General features: G+C 39.9%; 1 protein-coding gene across 1 annotated transcript; it reads left to right on the plus strand.

Annotated features, from left to right (window-relative positions):
- Positions 1–4,021: 4,021 nt before the first annotated feature.
- ACRALDRAFT_210123 (uncharacterized protein) lies at positions 4,022–16,072 on the plus strand (the record flags this gene model as incomplete). Its single annotated transcript, XM_071023051.1, has 3 exons — positions 4,022–4,031; positions 8,826–8,853; positions 15,862–16,072. The coding sequence occupies 3 exons, from the start codon at positions 4,022–4,024 to the stop codon at positions 16,070–16,072; spliced, it is 249 nt and encodes an 82-aa protein (XP_070873747.1).
- Positions 16,073–18,297: the final 2,225 nt, after the last annotated feature.

Genomic DNA, 18,297 nt, shown 5'->3' on the forward strand with positions numbered 1-18,297 from the left:
GAATAAGACGGTGTATCCCTTAGATAAAGGTAGGGGAGGAGGTATACTAGGGGGACCACGTTTATTAAGGAAGAAGGCTTTATTAGCGGTTAGACGAACGATCTCGCGCTACGGCTAACTAGTCTTAGCGGTATATATCCTCTTATTATTTCGTAGCTTCGTATCCGGGTCGGTAAGAAAGTGGTACTAGACAGGAACCTTAATACGGAGGTCCCTGATTTACCTATCCAGGTCTAATTAAGCTTACTCTAGGTTATAAGGCTAATCCATAAAGTAGCTAGGCTTATATTTACTAATAGTCTTAGGTTACTATTATTTATATTATATCGGCGCTTCGTTTATATCCACTTCTTCGTTAACGGTTTCGGCTATAAGTAGAGTCGGGACCCGGTAGCTAGGACCAGGGTTTAACTTCTGCGGACGTTATTTAATAACCTAATCAGGGAAACGGATAACCTTAGGAGTAGGCTTAACGATCCTCCTACTCCTAATCGTATAAAAAGGCTAAGAGGGGGGCTATTCTTTCCGAGTATCCTTTAACACGGTATAGATATCCGCCTACTAATAATCGGATATAATAAACACGAAATTAACGCTAGTACTTACTACGGGAGCCTTAGCCTTCGCTTTTTCCTCCTTTAGCCTAGTATAATATTCTAACGTTACTCGTATAACGTCTTCTATCTTAATAGGGAGGCTTCCGGAGTCAGTATTAATATAGTAGGCTTTAGCTAGGTCTTTATACTTCCTTTAAAGGCGCGTGCTAAGCTAGTAGAGGACGGACCGCCGGTACGGCTAGTCTTACTGCTTAAGGTATATATCCTGGGGGCAGGGCTACTACTCGTTATTCTGGTCTAAGGTAAGGTAGTCGGGATACCTAAACCTAACTAGGTGCTAGGTCTTATCTAGCTATAGTACCGCGCACTACTCGCGGCGGTGACGCTCCTGTCTATAATAAAAGTAACGGAGGGGTAGTTTATTAATAAGGTGGTATTATAACGGGCCGCCGGAACGGGGGTAGGAATTCCTATTTCCGTACCGCGGTGGCCCTTACCCGTACTATATATCGTCCTTATATATACCGATATTAGCCTAATTAGGGGTAATATAATAAGCTACCGGAGCGGTATCCTGCCTCTCCGAAGTAGACTACTTTATAGCGGCGTAGAACGGGGTCTTTAAGTAAGGGTCGGCAGCGAGGATCGCGTTAACCTTATCGGCTCCTACTTAACACAAGAGGGCCACGACTTAGGGGACCGCGTTCCTAATAACGCCCGTACTATCATAGACTATAAAGATAGCGCACTTCTCTAAAAGTTCCGTTAACTTATCTATATCGCTCCTTATTTATACGGCCGGTTTAGGCACTATAATAGGCCTCCGTAAAATAGTCGGCGCGTATATTATCGGGTTAGCCTGATTAGGCCGAGGCGTAACGGCTAGTATCGGTTTAGTGGTTAGCGTAGGGGTAGGAATATCTATAACACTCGCCCCTTTATTAACAGGCCGCCCGTCGGCTACCTAGATATCTTCTACCCACTCTTTTAATATATCCGATAAATCATAATACCTATATAGTCGGTCCTTTAGGTTAATAAACTTACACTTTATCCGGTTAGCGAGCCATATATTAATATCTCTATATAAGATAGCGAGGAAGATATCATAAAGCTCGTGGTCTTCGATAAAGGTGCCGCCGACCTTATCTACTCTCGACTTCTAAACCATAACGCTTATTAATAGCTACTTAACCTATTAGACGGTCTTAACCTTTTTGTGCTTATAAGTAAATCGTAACTAGTATACTTAGTCGGATAGGTCGAGCTGCTAATTAGGATCTAGGTAAGAGTATTCGTTAATAAGCCGCTGCTTTAAGTACTTCTATCGGCCACCGGATACTTCGACTAATCGGATTATCTTATTAACCGCCGGACGGATACTAGGCTCCGTGAATAGGCTAATATAGGAGATCTTATCGGCCTCGCTAAGGCGGTTAAGCTTAGTATAGTCTTCGTAGTCCCTAAGGAAGTTAGATAGGGCCCTTCCACTAAAATAAGGGGCTCCCGTAGTAAAAGGGTTTAGGGGCGCGTAAGACGTAATAGTAGCTTTATCCCTCTTATCGTCGTATAGGCTAATATACTAGTAGATAGCCGCGAGCGTCTCTATAGTAAGGCTCGCCTTAAAGTCCTTTAGGACGTCGTTAGGGGGCGCGACCTTTATACTAGGAGCGTGGGCCTGCTAGGGAGCGCTTAGTCCGGGGGAAATAGGGGGAATAAGGGAAACGGGGGGAGCTAGTCCGCCGCTAGGGTTCGGGTTATCCTAACCAGGTAAAGGGGAAGCCGATATAGCTCCGTAACCGGATACTAGGATACCCTAACTATAAGAGATAGTCGTTAACGGGCTGATACCGGGGTCTATATCCCCTTACCTAAGTAAGGCGGTCGCGAGAGGAGGGTTAGCCGTAGGAGCGGCGTTACCCTGATTAGGCGTAACTATAGTTACTAGGGTTAGGATAGCCGCGTGCGTGCTATTATCGTTAGGCTTAGAGTCGCTATAGACTATAACCGCAGGGGGAGGGTCGCGATAATCGGTCCACTACGAAGCCGTTATATTATTAAAAGGGGGGGGTTAATCTATTATAGTAACAGGTTCAGGCAGATCAGGGGAATCAGGGTCTTTAAAAAAGAAAGGGTTAAGAAATAAGAAGTAGTCGTGCATTAAGTCTATAAGTCTAAGGATAATTCCACTTAGCGATAGGGGGTAAAAGGAACCCTTTTCTTAAGGGCCCTAAAGGATATAATATAAGTACTCTCCGCTAAGGCTTAGGAGGGAACCTACTATAGTTAGACTAACGGAGATACCTATAAAGAATAGGATAAGGTATCGCTAGCCGTTATAGGAGATTAGTTTAAGTTATATCCGGGATCCACTAGCAGGTTCACCTAACCGCCGGGTCTATAAAAGCGCGGTATCTCGGGGCTCCTTAATAGGTTCTTCTAACCGTTAAGGCCTTATATAACTAGATTTTCTTAAAATTCTCGGGGCTAGGGACTCACCGCCGTTCGTATAGGCCTTTATTACCCTAATTATAGTAAGGTTAACCCTACGCCTTCGTCGTTTCGTACTTAAAGGGTTATAGTAAAGGATTTTTTTATATCTAGGCTCTATGGCTCCTAATAGTCTATATCCGTAGCTTTTCCTATTCTAGTAAAGGAGCGCGCCCTCTATATCTATATCTATACTATATCCGGAATCTATCTTATAGTTAATCCATTCTTTGTTCTATTTATCGTACCTTTTTCTTAACTATCTTTCGCTTTTCTTCCTACCTTTACCTTATCGGCGGTAAGGGCCTATCTCTCCGTCTATAGCTCTTATCTTATTTTTAATAAGGAGGATCCGTCCCTACTTTCTAGTTACTAGGTTTTTATTAAGGCCACGTGGGGGGGCAGGTTTCCTAGGCTATTATCGTAATCTCAATACTAATTTCAAATATCAAAGCTTTATTTTAATCTCGGCCCCTTAACCGTATACTTCCCTTCCTACTTCTATAATTAATATATAGTTCGTTTAGGTAGGCCGGAACTCCCCTTAAATACTTTCGGTTACCCTAATCAGATAATCAGGACTTCCTAAGCACCGAATAAATCCGCCTCTAAGCACTAATTAAAGAAAGGCGAAGCCGTTACTATACAGAACGGCTTAGGCAGTATAATCTCGGATAAGTCTTCGACAACAGGAGTGCTTAAGACCACGAAGTGCATATAACCAAAACAACACACATAATAAGGAGACCTTCAAAAGAGGTTCCTAGAGGTGCGTGCTGCTCTAATCAGGGTAACGTAGCTTAAACAAAGTGAATATAATAAACATAGCAAAACTTAGGGTCAAAAGGATAATAATTATATAGGATAATAAGCATCCTCTATGTCTAGGTGGCGTCGCCACGTATATATAATATACAAGATAAATAAAAAAAAAGATACGCGCGTCCTGTGACGTCACGTGATATCCCAACAATATGGCACTGGGTCTCCGATCCACCCCTCTATAGTAAACGTACGCCTAGAAGATAGCTAGAGTATTTATTAGCCTAAATAGTATAACCGTATACTCGTAATAGCCGTACCGCGTTCTAAACGCCGTCTTTTAGCGGTTCTCTTTCTTAATCCGGATCCTATAATAGGTATCTTAGATATCCACCTTAGAAAAGTACTTTACCCCGGCGAGCCTATCTAATAGCTCGCTAACTAGGGGTAAAGGGTACCTATTCTTAATTATTATAGCGTTTAACCCTTAGTAATCGATATAGAGTCATAAGCTACTATCCTTCTTAGGTATAAACAGCACTAGTAGGCCTATAGGGCTTATTAACCGTTAGATACGACCGCTCGCTATCCCTTCAGCGATATACTTCTTTAGCTCCTCTAGCTAAGCTTAAGATAAGGGATATAACGGCCCGAATAGCGGTTCCTTCCCGTCTTATAAGTTAATCGTGTATTCGGCGTCCTTTAGTAAGGGCGGCTCCTTCGCGGCCTACTCTAAAAATATATCTTAGTAGTCGGCGATTTCTGGCGGTAGCTTAATAACTAGTTCGTATATCACCTTATCGTTATTTATAGACGGAATAGTTATATCCGGCGTCCCCGGTACGATAATAATAGCGGTAGCGATATATATAACGTACGCCTTCGCCCGCTTTTCGATAACCTCGCGAGCCTATAGCTTAGGGCCTATAATTAAGATCGGCCTATAAGCGAATATTCGGCGAGCCGTATTAATTATAATACCTTCCTAACCTATACTATCGTTTAAGAGTAATAATTATCTGGTACCCTAAGGTCGATCCGTATATAGGAAGACCCTTTTTAGTAAGCGTGGCCGCCCTTATACGTCTAGCAGATAGAAGGCTAAGCCGTATACTCCGTAGACCCTCGCCGGGTTACTATTAAAGCCTTTAATTTCTAGAGTCTCGACCTCTAAAAGCGGTTTTAACCCTAGGCGTTCTACTAACACCAGGCTAATAATATCCACTTACGCGCAGGTATCTAAGTCCACGCTAAACTTAATCTCCTTTCTATAACGGATTACTATTATTATAGATCTTGCTACCTCGCTAACTATAATCGCCGGCCGGTTATTAGGCGTAGGTTCGGCCCCCCCGTCTACGCCGACTTATTTCCCGACGAATAGAGTTCTCTAACCCGAATATCGTTATCGAGGTCGTTACGTATAGCGTGTATATTACTAATACGGGCACGACTCTTCGCCGCTCCGTTATTAGCTATTATCCGCCGTTCCTTATTACTATAATAGTCCTTAGAATAATAACCCTTTTTACTATAGTTATAGCACTCGTCTATAAAGGTACGCGTACTAGGCTATGCCTGCGAAGGCTTTAGGCCCGAGCCCGATACCTTTAGACCTATTAGGGGTGCCCCCTTCGAGTCCGTCTTACCTGGCTCGGTAGGCGTATACCGACTAGTCGCCGGAGTGCTTACCCGGCTTAAGCGACTATCCGAACGCTAGAAGTTCGATAAGGTCCTTTTATAGCCGGTATCCGATCGCTTACTACTCGCCTTCTTAATAGGGCTTATATCCTAGAATAGCTATACCTTTTAAGCTAGCGTCACGGCCTTATCTAACTTAGTCCTCCGCTCTTATATCTTATCCTTAATACGTAGAGGTAGCCGGCTAAAATAGTTATAGGCACGCTCCTTATTTCTGCTTATCTCCTAGCCTAATAGCCTATATAGGTTATCTTACCGGTTAAATAGTTTTATTGGCGTTATATCGCCGGTTATTCGTAGCTTACGAAGTTTCTTATAGTAATAATACCGTTATATATCCCGGGATAAATACTCTCGCCGAATAAACGCCGTAAAGTCGTCTTAACTCGGGTTAGTAACTTTCCTGGTATAGTGCCTCTAGGATATCTAGAAGGTATATTCGAGCTTCGTTAAAGCCTATTCGACCTATTATAGCACTAGGGCACTAGGTCTAAACTGGTTTCTAGCCTTAATCGCTACTAACTAATCGTTAATTTCCGTAACCGTGGATAACTCTTTAATTAGCTTATAATTATATACTAGCGGTTTTTTATAATCATGCCGGGGCGCCGGTCACTTAGTGAGTTTCTTTATAATTACTTAATTAATCTCGCTTTATTACTAAAGATATTACGAAAATATCGTAATTAACGCCTTTTCCGTTAATATTAAGGGGCCGGCGACGGATCGCCGATTAACCTACGAACCACTATCTTTAGGACCAAGCGTAACCGGCGTATCCATAGACCCTTTGTTTTTATCCGGTCCCTGCTCGGGCACTATTATTATTAGTTTAGGCATAACGGGCGCCTCCTGCCCGGCGTCCGCTTCGCTAGCTCCCCCTAGGGGGACGCTCGTTCCTTGAGTCCTTCTTAGTAGTATCTTCGGCCTAACTACCTTAAAGGTATAGAAGTTAAAGAATTATAACGAAAAGAAAGTCCGTAGACTTTAGTTAAGGAAAAGATATTATAGAAAAGGCTTAATAGCTTAGTATTATAGAGTAATCATAGTATATTTATTAACTAAGCGCTAACTTTAAACTAAGACTTTAACTTAAGGGATTAAACTAATCCCTTAATGTACGTATAGAGATAGGTTCGGATCGGTGGTCCGTGCGCGGCTATCGGTCCGACTACATGCCGATGGGTCTGCGATTATCTCGTTATACTCGGCTAGAAGACCCTATTTAAAGTCCTCTATTAATATAAGCCATAACTAGGCCACCTTTAAGCCTATGGCTAGGAGGTCTTTCCTATAGCCCGAGCAGCTCTAACTAAGTCCGGTAAGCTTTAAAATCGACTAGCCCCGCGTGCCTATATTAGTTACCTTATTAGCTACGATTTAACTTATATTTATCGTATCTAGATCCCTGGCCTTAAAAGTAACTATATTATCCGTATACGTAACGCTTTTTTTTAAGGAATAAGAGTATTTTACTAGGAACCTCGAGTCCCTAAAGCACGATATACGTTAATTAATAGAAGAAGAGCTAGCGGATATTATTACTTAGATCCGCCTACTAGATATATATAAACTTAAGTAAGGCGGGCCATAGGATAGGGCGGATTTATTACCCGATAAATATATAATAGTATACTTCGAGCCTGTTCTTTAGTAGGGCAGCGAGGTTAACGAACCTCTCCTAGGGGCTATGCCTACTAGCCTCGAGGCTCGGGGGTAGAACTATTTATAGAGCTTATAAGGCCAGAATAGAGGGAGGAGCTTATAAAGCCTACGAGGCCGGAGCTAGAAAAGGATTCTTCTATAGCCGCAATTAATCACTAACGCCCGGATAGTCACCTTCCTAGTCCACCGGAAACCTATCCTTAGATAGGGCTTATAGCGGCTGCTTTCACGGGCTATATACCTATAAAGCAGAGTGGAGCTAAATTTCGAAGATGTAGCAGTAATCGCATCGAGATATCAGCGTTTAATGCTAGAAGATATACCCTATTAGTCTATAAATTAAATAGTAAGCCGCTAATAAAATTAAAAATTAAGAAGATATTTAAAAGACTACGAAAAGTAACGCCGAAGACCGCGACTCCTATGCCCTATTCTCGTAAAATACATCGTAAGCACCTGCTGGCCCCTCCGAGAAACCAGCGAGACCTCGAAGACCACCCGTATAAGGCCCGATTCCGATAAGCTTAAAGGGACTATCTAAAGAGTTATAAGGATAAAGGCTTAGAGATTATAGTACCGAAAGATAAAGCAAAGGAGTTAATAGTTCGTGGAGATTAATAATATTAAGACTTGTTAGAGGATATATATATGGCTACTCTCGCTAGTCGCTCTTTTAGATCGTTAATACCGATCGCCGCCTATTTCGACCTATTCTTAATATAATATAATATCGTTAATACGTTTATATACCCAGCTCTATTACACGATATATATCTATATACAGTTCCTGCCCGGGACCGCGGTGCCGTATTAATTACTATTACTAAAGAAGGCGTTATATAGATTACGGGAGTCTTTACTACTATAGCAAAAGTATATTATAGAAGTGTTATTAAGGGACGGGTTTAAGATAGTGCCGTAGAAGCCCTGCTGCTTTATACGCTATAGGCTAATTCTATTCTGCTATATAGACGATATTATAATTGACTTTAAGGCAGACTTTAAGAAAGGGATAAAATGAGCTATCGCGAACCTCCGGGAGTATTACACCCTATAAAGCGGGTAGCCACTTTAAGAATTCCTTAATATCGAGTTTATTCGGGGTCGTCTCTCTAGGAAGATATAGTTATTATAACCCGATTATATCGTGAAGGTAAGATATCTATTATCTACGGTAAGATATCAGAGATATTCTATTCGAGGGATTCGCGTAGAACTTAGAGACGTTAAGGAATATATTAAGAGCCCGGAACCGGCCCTAAGGTTAATACTAGGGATATTTAGGACTAAGTTATATTTTAGAATTATTAAGCTAGCTTAAGACCTATAGTATAGAGGGGTGGATCGGAGACCTAGTGATATATCGTTAGGATATCACGTGACGTTATAAGACGCGCGCTTTTTTATTTATCTTATATATTATATATACGTGGCGACGCCACCTAAACATAGAGGATGCTTATTATCCTATATAATCATTATCGTTTTAACCCTAAGCTTTGCCACGTTTATTATATTCACTTCGTTCAAGCTACGTTGCCCTGATCAGAGCAGCGCGCACCTCCAGGAACCTCTTTTAAAGGTCTCCTTATTATATGTGTTATTTTGGTTATATACACTTCGTGGTCTTAAGCACTCCTGTTATCGAAGACTTATCCGAGTTTACACTACCTCAGCCGTTCTGTACAGTAACGGCTTCGCCTTTCTTTAATGGTCTTAGAGCCTTAGGTTATTATAAACAGATCCTAGGGAGGATAGTCACTGGTCCTTACGTAGGGTGTTTCCCGTTAAGTCCGGAGTTAAAGGGGCCTAACAAATAATCTTATAATTATTCCCCCCTTAAGGTTAGTTTCGTGACCTGTTCTTATTATAGTCTTAATAACTCTTTTTACTCCTTATATAAAACCTATAATATTTAGTAGCACTAGTAGATAAAACCTATAATATTTAGTAGCACTAGTAGCAGCAGTCTAACTCTTCGTCGGACTTATTATCGGATTCGTCCTCGGATTCGTCGTCTTCTTCCTCCTCGGAGGGCAAAGCCATTAAGCAGCTAGGTACGGCGGCTGCTTTAGCTAAGCAAGCTACGCCGGTTAGGACCGTCGAGAAGCGGCTGCTCCGGTTACTAAGTCGACCGGCCCTCTCCCTTCAGGGCATAATAACTCGCAGCAGGGTGCTCTCGAGCCCCTTAGTAAAGGAGTAAAGAGAGTTATTAAGACTATAATAAGAATGGGTCACGAAACTAACCTTAAGAGGGGAATAATTATAAGATTATTCGTTAAGCCCCTTTAACTCCGGACTTAACGGGAAACACCCTACTTAAGGACTAATAACTATCCTCCCTAGGATCTATTTATAATAACCTAAGGCTCTAAGACTATAGGTCTTAAGCTAGCTTAATAATTCTAAAACATAACTCGGTCCTAAATATCCCTAGGGTTAACCTTAGGGCCGGTTCTGGGCTCTTAATATATTCCTTAACGCCTCTAAGTTCTACCCGAATCCCTCGAATAGAATATCTCTGATATCACGCCCCTCCTTCTAAGGCTCCTATCCACGGGAGCCGGTGGCCGTTATTAGTCCGGCCTATAGCTCCCTGAATAGGACGGGCAGTCCTATAACTAGTTCTAGACGTTTATTAAAGAAATCGAAGAGCGCTTTATACTCGACGAGGTTAAGCTATCCGAAGCGAAGAAGATTTATCTTACCTCTACCCTACTACCAAAGATTATAAAATCCTGATAGCGTGCCTATTATAGGCGCGTTTATAGGAAGACCGGAGGTACTACCTAGGAGGACCTTAAGACCTTCCTAACCGAGTAATTAGTCGATAATAAGACCCGTGAGATATCTATAACCGAGAAGCTATTCTTAGACTAGACTATATAGAAACCTAATTAAACCTACGCTAAGTTTATTAATAGGCTAGACTCGTGGTTGAATAAGGTGTCCCTACCCTTCTCTGCTAAGTAGCGTATATAGTTAATCTTAATAAAGCTTAATAAGCCGCTATATAACCAGATTATAGCCGCCGGTATCCCTACTGATAATAAGGCGGTAGGTGTTATAGCCTGATAGGCAGAGATTACTCTTTTACGTAAGAATAAAGAAGAGATGCCCCGGAATAATCGCCTAAACTATCCCCGCGGCGAGAAGCGTGGGCGTAATAGGGCCCCTAATAGGGCCTATACTATAACTATTCGCCCCTTTATACTTCCTTAGGGTTTTATGGAATTAATTAAAGTAAACGATATAAAAGCCCCTAGACCTCCTAAAAGGCGTAATAATAATAGCGTTATATACTATAGCTATAATAAGAAAGGTTATTACCGGAACGAATACCTAAAAGAACCCTCTAACTTAGGTTAGTTATTAGGATACTCTATTAGTTAAAACCCGAATAACCTACCAGTTAACACGAGGCACCCTATTATTAGATAGGCTTAGGGCTAGGAAGGGCCGCTGTCTTAACCGTTCTTCGCTAGTAATAGCGAGATTAAGGCGAAGTTAGAGTTACGGTTAAGCGGCGGATAGGGCTACCGGAGCGCTAAGCTTAACGGAGGCGCCGAGGTTAACCTAATCGACTAAAAAGCCCTGCCTCCCGACTATAGTCCCCTAGGACCACCGAAAAGACTTAGATAGGTTATCCCTAGGGTTAATATATAGTTTATTAGGTCCTTTAAGACGTATATTAAGGTTATGGATAGTTAGGACTAAACCCGGATATATCCGATTAAGTTCGAGGTACTAGATATAGACCCTGATAGGTCTTAAGTTATCCTCGGTATACCCTGGTTAGTAGAATATAACCCTATTACCTTTTTCTAGTCTAGCGAATAAATATATCGACTTTAGTAAGAGGACCTTCGAGGAGTCCTAGGTCGTAGAGAGTTAAGGAAGGCGAGGGAGTATATATAGCTTATTATCCGCCTTATAAAGTCCGGTGCTCCCTATATCGGCCGAGTTATCGGTATAAAGTGGAACGCTATTAAGGAAGAAAAGGATATATTACCTAATAGTCCTTTAATCCTGTTATCTAATCAGACCCGTTATTACCTATACCCCCTATACCCCTAAACCCGACCTAATTAGATTAAGGGATACTAGAATATCTTAATCCTGGACCCTACTAAGAGTTATTAGACGAAGATAAGTTAGGGAATATTATCCCCGAGCACTATTAAGAGTTTTTAGATATTTTCGATATTATAAAGGCTAGCCGTCTACCCGCCTACTAGTATTAAGATTATATAATCGAGATAAAAGGAGGTAAGTTACCCCTATTTAGCCTTATCTACCCCCTAGCTAAGTAAGAACTAGCTATCCTATAAGACTCTATTAAGGAGGCTATAGCTAAAGGGTAGATTCGCTTATTAATAATCTTTATAGGCGCCCCGATTCTATTTATACTAAAGAAGGGTGGATAGCTAGGCCTATATATAGATTATCGAGGTCTTAATAAGGTAACCCGTAAGGATCGTACCCCGCTCCCACTAATACACGAAATCCTTAACCGCCTTGTATCCTCCACAGGTTATACTAAGTTAGATATTAAGGACACGTACTATCGCTTAAGAATTCAAGAAGGAGATAAGTAAAAGACGGCTTTTAGAACTAAGTACGGACACTTTAAGTATTTAGTAATACCCTTTAGTTTATATAATACCCCTGCTAGTTTCTAGCATTATATTAATAAAGCCTTAAAGGGTCTTATTAATACTATTTATGTTATATACCTAGACGATATCCTGATTTATAGTAAGGACCTCGGTAGCTACCGTATATATATTAAGGAGATCCTTATACGCCTAAAGGAATAGTCCTTATTCGTAAACCCTTAGAAGTACGTGTTTAATATATAAGAGGTCGAGTTCTTAGGCTTTATATATAGCTCTAAGGGTGTCTTTATAGACTCTAAGAGGGTTAAGGCTGTTAAGGATTAGGAGGAACCTAACTCTATTAAGAAGATTTAGGTTTTCCTGGGTTTTACCGGTTTCTACTAATATTTTCTTAAAGGCTAGTCTAAGGTCGCCGCCCCTTTTATAGACCTATTAAAGTTAAGGGGTAGACTAGGTACGTTCTAGTTAGGGGATATTGAGAGGGCCGTTTTCGAGACGTTGTGATTATTATTTTAGTCGGTACCTATATTATAGTATTTCGACCTAGCCCTACCTATTCGTATAAAGCCCGACGCGTCTAACTTTATACTAGGCGCTATAATTAGCTAGTATAAAGACCGAACCTAGCGACCCGTAGCGTTCCTATCTAGGAAGCTAAGGGGACCTAAACTAAACTATCCGATACTAGACACTAAGTTAATAGCGATTATTAAAGCGTTCCGATAATAGCGCTACTATTTAGCGTATAGTTAGACCTTAGTAAAGGTGCTAACTAACCACTTAAACCACCGGTATTTAGTAAATAAGCCTCGAATTTAACCTTAATACGCCTATTAGCTAAAGGAGCTATTAAGTTTTGATTTTAAGATTCGTTACTACCCGGGCGTTTAGAACCCCGCGGATAGGATTTTATAAAAGCCGTAGCTTATTATAGATTAGGCGGATCTTAAAGCGGAGCGGTAAAAGCCTATTAAGGGATTTACCAAGAAGTTCGTTATTATCCTTATAAGGGCCCGAGGTATACCTAAGCCCTTAGGTCTGCCTAGCCTAGAGGATAGGATTATCTTTACCTAAAAGGACGATCCCTTTTATATCTCCTTAGCATCGAAGGATAACTTAGCGGACCTATAATCCTATAATAATCAGGGTACGGTCTATTTTAGGGACCGTCTTTTTATACCGACCTAATTAGGTTTACGCGATAAGGTCCTCTAGGTATTTTATAACGCACTTATTACGGGCTATTATAGGTTGGGTCGGACTATTAAAAGGATTTCCGAGTCTTATTACTAGGAATACCTTTTACGAGACGTTAAGAAGTTCGTGCCTATATATAGTATCTATTCAAGGACTAAGCTATATTAGTATAAGCCTTTTAGGTACCTAATACCTTTACCCGTACCCGAATAGCCGTTCTAAAAGATCTTAATAGACTTTATAATAGGCCTCCCCCCTATAATCTTATAGGGAAAGAAAAGGGACTTTATCCTAGTTATAGTATGTCGATATACTAAGTACGCGATCTATATTCCCTATAATAGCTCTTTAGTAGCTAAATGTCTTACTAGTATCTTATAGGTGTATATTTTTAGTATCTATGGCCTACCTAATAGTATTATTTCGGACTAAGGGTCCCTATTTACTAGTAAGTTCTAGACTACCCTATATAGTCTCCTAAGCGTCGAGCGGCGGTTATTAACCGCCTTCTACCCCTAAACAGATAGCTAAACGGAATAATAAAACCAGAACTTAGAGTATTTCCTAAGGGTATTCGGTGCCTTATAATAGAACGACTAGGTTAATTAGCTACCCCTAGCCTAGTTTACTTATAATACCGTATAGTATTTAGCTATCCGGTAAACCCCTTTTATTACGCTAATAGGTTTTAACCTACGCGGACTATATAATATATAGATATATAAGTCGGGTAAGGTTCGCGCCGTTATAGCCGAGTAAAGGGTAAAGTACCTTATATCGAATCACAGGGCTATAAAGGTCCTTATTAGGAAAGCCTAAACTATATATAAACGGTACTATAACGCCGGCTAGGCGGCCTAGCGCTTTAAGATTAGCGACTATATACTATTATTTTTAAAGAATATTAAGTAACGTCGCCCTAATAAAAAACTATTAGATAAGTTCCTCGGCCCCTATAAGATTACCTCTATAATAGGCTAGTATAGGCTCGCCTATAAGCTATAGCTCCTAGAGTTAATAAAGATTTATAACGTTGTCCCGATCTCGCTCCTCGAACTATAAAAGCCTCGGGACGGTAGGTCGCCTATACCCGCGGATATTAAGGTCGAACTATAAGAGTCGAAGTGGAGGAAGTCCTGGCTTATCGCTATAACGGGAATAGGCGCGAATATCTTATTAAGTAGGCCGGGTATAAATATAAATATAATATATAGGAACCACGAAGGTATCTCCCCGGTAGGCTTATTAAGGAGTATTATAATCGAAAGAGTGAAACTAGTTAATAGTATCGTCGGCGCCCCGTAGGGACGTTTCTTATTCAGGTCTAGGGAAGAAAAAAAAAGAAAAAGAAAAGAAAAATCAAAAGAATAAACGCTAACGCCCCCCCCCCCCTTCCTAACTCCCCTTAGTCTAAGCCTAATAATAACTATAAGGTATATTTATTTATTTATTATAATCGGTTTTCTTATAAAGACCCGCTAACTTCGAATTTTATTTAATCAACTAGCCTAGGCGGCGGGTAATAGTGGCTATATAACACTCCGTGTAAATAGGAGTATCGCGCCTTTTACGCTTAGCCTCCTTTTCCTCCTTTTAGCGATAACACTCTATAGGGTTAAACCCCTTATTATCCCGAGTATATTTTTTAATAGCCTCGAGGGCCCGATATGTCTTAATTTAGACCCGGAAGGCCCGGCTCTTATATATATTAGCGGTGCTCTTTATAAGGATATTAGGTTAACTTATAGACGTCTAGTCGTCTAGACTATTACCGCCCTATATGGCCGCTACTAATATCTTCAATAGCTCTTTAGCTGCCCGCTCCGCCTATAATAAAAGCTATATATCTAGTTAGTAACCTCGGGAGCAGTTAGAATAAAGGGGACTATAGCTATATAAATGTATTAACTCGTAGTCACGGCTATTATTATTATAGTAGTAATAGCACTTATTAAATACCTTATTACTATAGTAGGACCGTATAGTAAGGGGACCGGTAGCGTTATCGCTATATAGCGTTAGGGAACCTAGCGTGCGGGCGCACCGACTATAAGGAGCACGTAGCTCTAGGCCCGACCTAACTAAAATAACAGGACGTACCGGTATTTTAACGCTACCGCTATCGCTAAAGTCCGAGGGTCTATCGCTAGACCCGCTTATAGATAGAGCGAACTCCGATAATAATAACGTATCGGAGTTAGCTTCCTTATTATTAAAAACGGTTGCTTTATCGGCACCACCGCTTATAATAACGTCCTAACTAGTATAGTTAAGGACGCCCTCTAAGTTACTAAGGGGCTTAAGAGTACCCTATAGCGAGTTATTATACCCTAAAAGAAGAGGGCCGGTTAACTTAGTAACCGGAGTAGCCGTAATAGCCGGCTTTTTAATAGTCCCGACTAGTATAGCTTACTTAGCTAGAGTAGCCGCTATACCTAGCTACTCGATAGCTTTATCCTCTAAGAAGGAAGAAGATAATAAATCCGAGGATAAATCTGATAATAAGTCCGATAAAGAGTTAGACTACTACTACTATTACTGCTACTATTACTGCTTAAGAGTAGCCGCTATAGCCGCGGCCTTAGCCTTAGCCTAAGCCCTTTTAGCGGCTCGCCGTGCCTTCTTCCTAGCAGTCTTAGTTATCTCTTTATCGATAACCTTAGGTGCTACCTTAATGGACTTAGTGCCGACTGCGTTAGACTTTTTACTGGTCTTACCGGACTTCTTAGAAGACTTACCGGCCACGCCAGACTTTTTATACTTATTAGCTAAAGCTAGGGGCGCTATTATATAATAATAGTCTGCTTTAATACTATAAATTAGCCTACGGTCTACGTAAAGGGGATATAACACTTATATAATAATAATAGTAATAATAATAATAATAATAATAATAATAATAATAATAATAATAATAATAATAATAATAATAATAATAATAATAATAATAATAATAATAATAATAATAATAATAATAATAATAATAATAATAATAATAATAATAATAATAATAATAATAATAATAATAATAATAATAATAATAATAATAATAATAATAATAATAATAATAATCTATTATAATATTAGCCGAATCCTAAGCCGCTCGCGATCCTATATATAACCAAAACGATACACGGAACCGCGTAGAGATAATATATACCCTAATAAGGAGTTTATAGCATAAGTTAATACCCTCGGGGTAGACGGGGATAGATAACTTACTATTAATAGCGATACTATTATTATTATTATAGATAGGTAAATAAGAAAGGGTAAGGAAGAGGAAAAATAATAAGATAAGTTAGGTAGATAGAAAAGTCCTATACTATAATGGTTATATAATCTAATATAGGCCCTTTTTATATTGTTCCTTCCCCTTTTACCTAGATACGACTACCTATTATAGGATTCTGCCATACGGTTATTTAGTTAATAAAGGACGCGCCTAGGGTGCTATTATAGTGTACGCGTCTATAAGTAGGCTTTATTATTATTAATATCACGATAGATATCACGCCTTATTATTACCCGGCCTTAAGCTAGATAAGCCACGAGAGGGCGATAAAGGAAATAGGGTAAGTTCTTTTATTATTTAGGACCGTGTTATAATAAGCCTTATTATAGAAGTGTCCTTTATATAGGCTTTTCGGGTCGCCTTAATAATAATAGTAGTATAAGAGGAGTGGATAAAAAGAGCCTTAGGGAATTACAAAAGCAATAAGGGCTACGATTTACTGTCTATAAGTACTATCACTGCTAATCCGATATCTACTTTTAGAGTTACGGTTTATCCTAACTAAAGTCTTTATTAGATAGGGCCCTAGTTAGAGCGTTTAGGGTTTTATTATAGTATAGTCGTAGTAAGGAAAGGTGGATAAAGGAGACTCAGAGGAGTTATGCTTTATTTAAGGATAACTAGGCCTTACGGTTTATAAAGACTACGGTTATACTATATAAGATAGGCGGGATTAATTAAAGGGAGGTTAGGTCGAAAGGGATTAGTCTAGTTAGTTCGGAAGAATAAGGAGGGAGTTAGTGGCCCTAATAGGTGGAGTTAGGGTTCGGCCTGCCCGTCCCCGGGTCGGGATAGATTAACGGACGGGCCGGACTAATAACGGTTACCGGCTCCTATAGATAGGAGCCTTAGAAGGAGGGACGTGATATCAGAGATATTCTATTCGAGGGATTCGGGTAGAACTTAGAGGCATTAAGGAATATATTAAGAGCCCAGAACCGGCCCTAAGGTTAACCCTAGGGATATTTAGGACCGAGTTATGTTTTAGAATTATTAAGCTAGCTTAAGACCTATAGTCTTAGAGTCTTAGGTTCTTATGAATAGATCCTAGGGAGGATAGTTATTAGTCCTTAAGTAGGGTGTTTCCCGTTAAGTCCGGAGTTAAAGCGGCTTAACGAATAATCTTATAATTATTCCCCCCTTAAGGTTAGTTTCGTAACCTATTCTTATTATAGTCTTAACAACTCTCTTCACTCCTTATATAAAACCTATAACAGGTATCTAACTATAGACCCATAAGCCCTATAAAGCTAGCAGAGCTGCTACTGTATATAGGGAAATCTATTACTGTTAAAAGCTGTTAGCGTAAAATAGGATCCGTTCTATACACTATAGTAATATCACGCCCTGATATTGCGTTTCCAGTATCTCGACTCTATATATTCTATGCTAATCCGAGTCGTTAGTATTATAAGATAGCCGGCTATTTAATCTAATATATGCTAGCCACGTAAGCCTACGCCTAAGAACTAAGTAGAGGCGATACTATTAAAGTCTTTACTGACGCGCCCTTTATGGATAACTTAATTAATCGTGAGTAGCCAGGCCTTTATGATATATCTATTTAGAGTCATAATAGCCTAGCGTGCTACTAAATAAGTAGCGGTTATAACGTTAATAATAGAGGCGGAGCTACTCTTATTTACGTAGGGTGCGAAGGAAGAGATATTGATAAAGAGGTTATTAAAGGCGATAGGTATAATATTTAATAATCTATAATTAGAGATATGATACGATAATAGTGAAACGATACGTCTTATAATAGCCGAGCTCGTAAAATTAAATACACGCTTATAGCATATAGATATATATAATAGCTAGTTACGAGAGGCGTAGTAGATTGGAAGGGTTAAAGTCAGCTATATAGTAAGCGCTAAGATAATCGTGGAAAAATTAGTAAAGATCTTATCTAGGGAAAACTTCATAAACTTTAGGAAATAGGTAGGGGCGATGGACATACAGGTATATCTGTATTTAAATAAGCTGGACGAGACCTTACTAGAATATATAG

This window comes from Sodiomyces alcalophilus (assembly GCF_042370955.1).
Source record: "Sodiomyces alcalophilus JCM 7366 unplaced genomic scaffold ACRALscaffold_6, whole genome shotgun sequence".
Lineage (NCBI taxonomy): Eukaryota > Fungi > Ascomycota > Sordariomycetes > Glomerellales > Plectosphaerellaceae > Sodiomyces > Sodiomyces alcalophilus.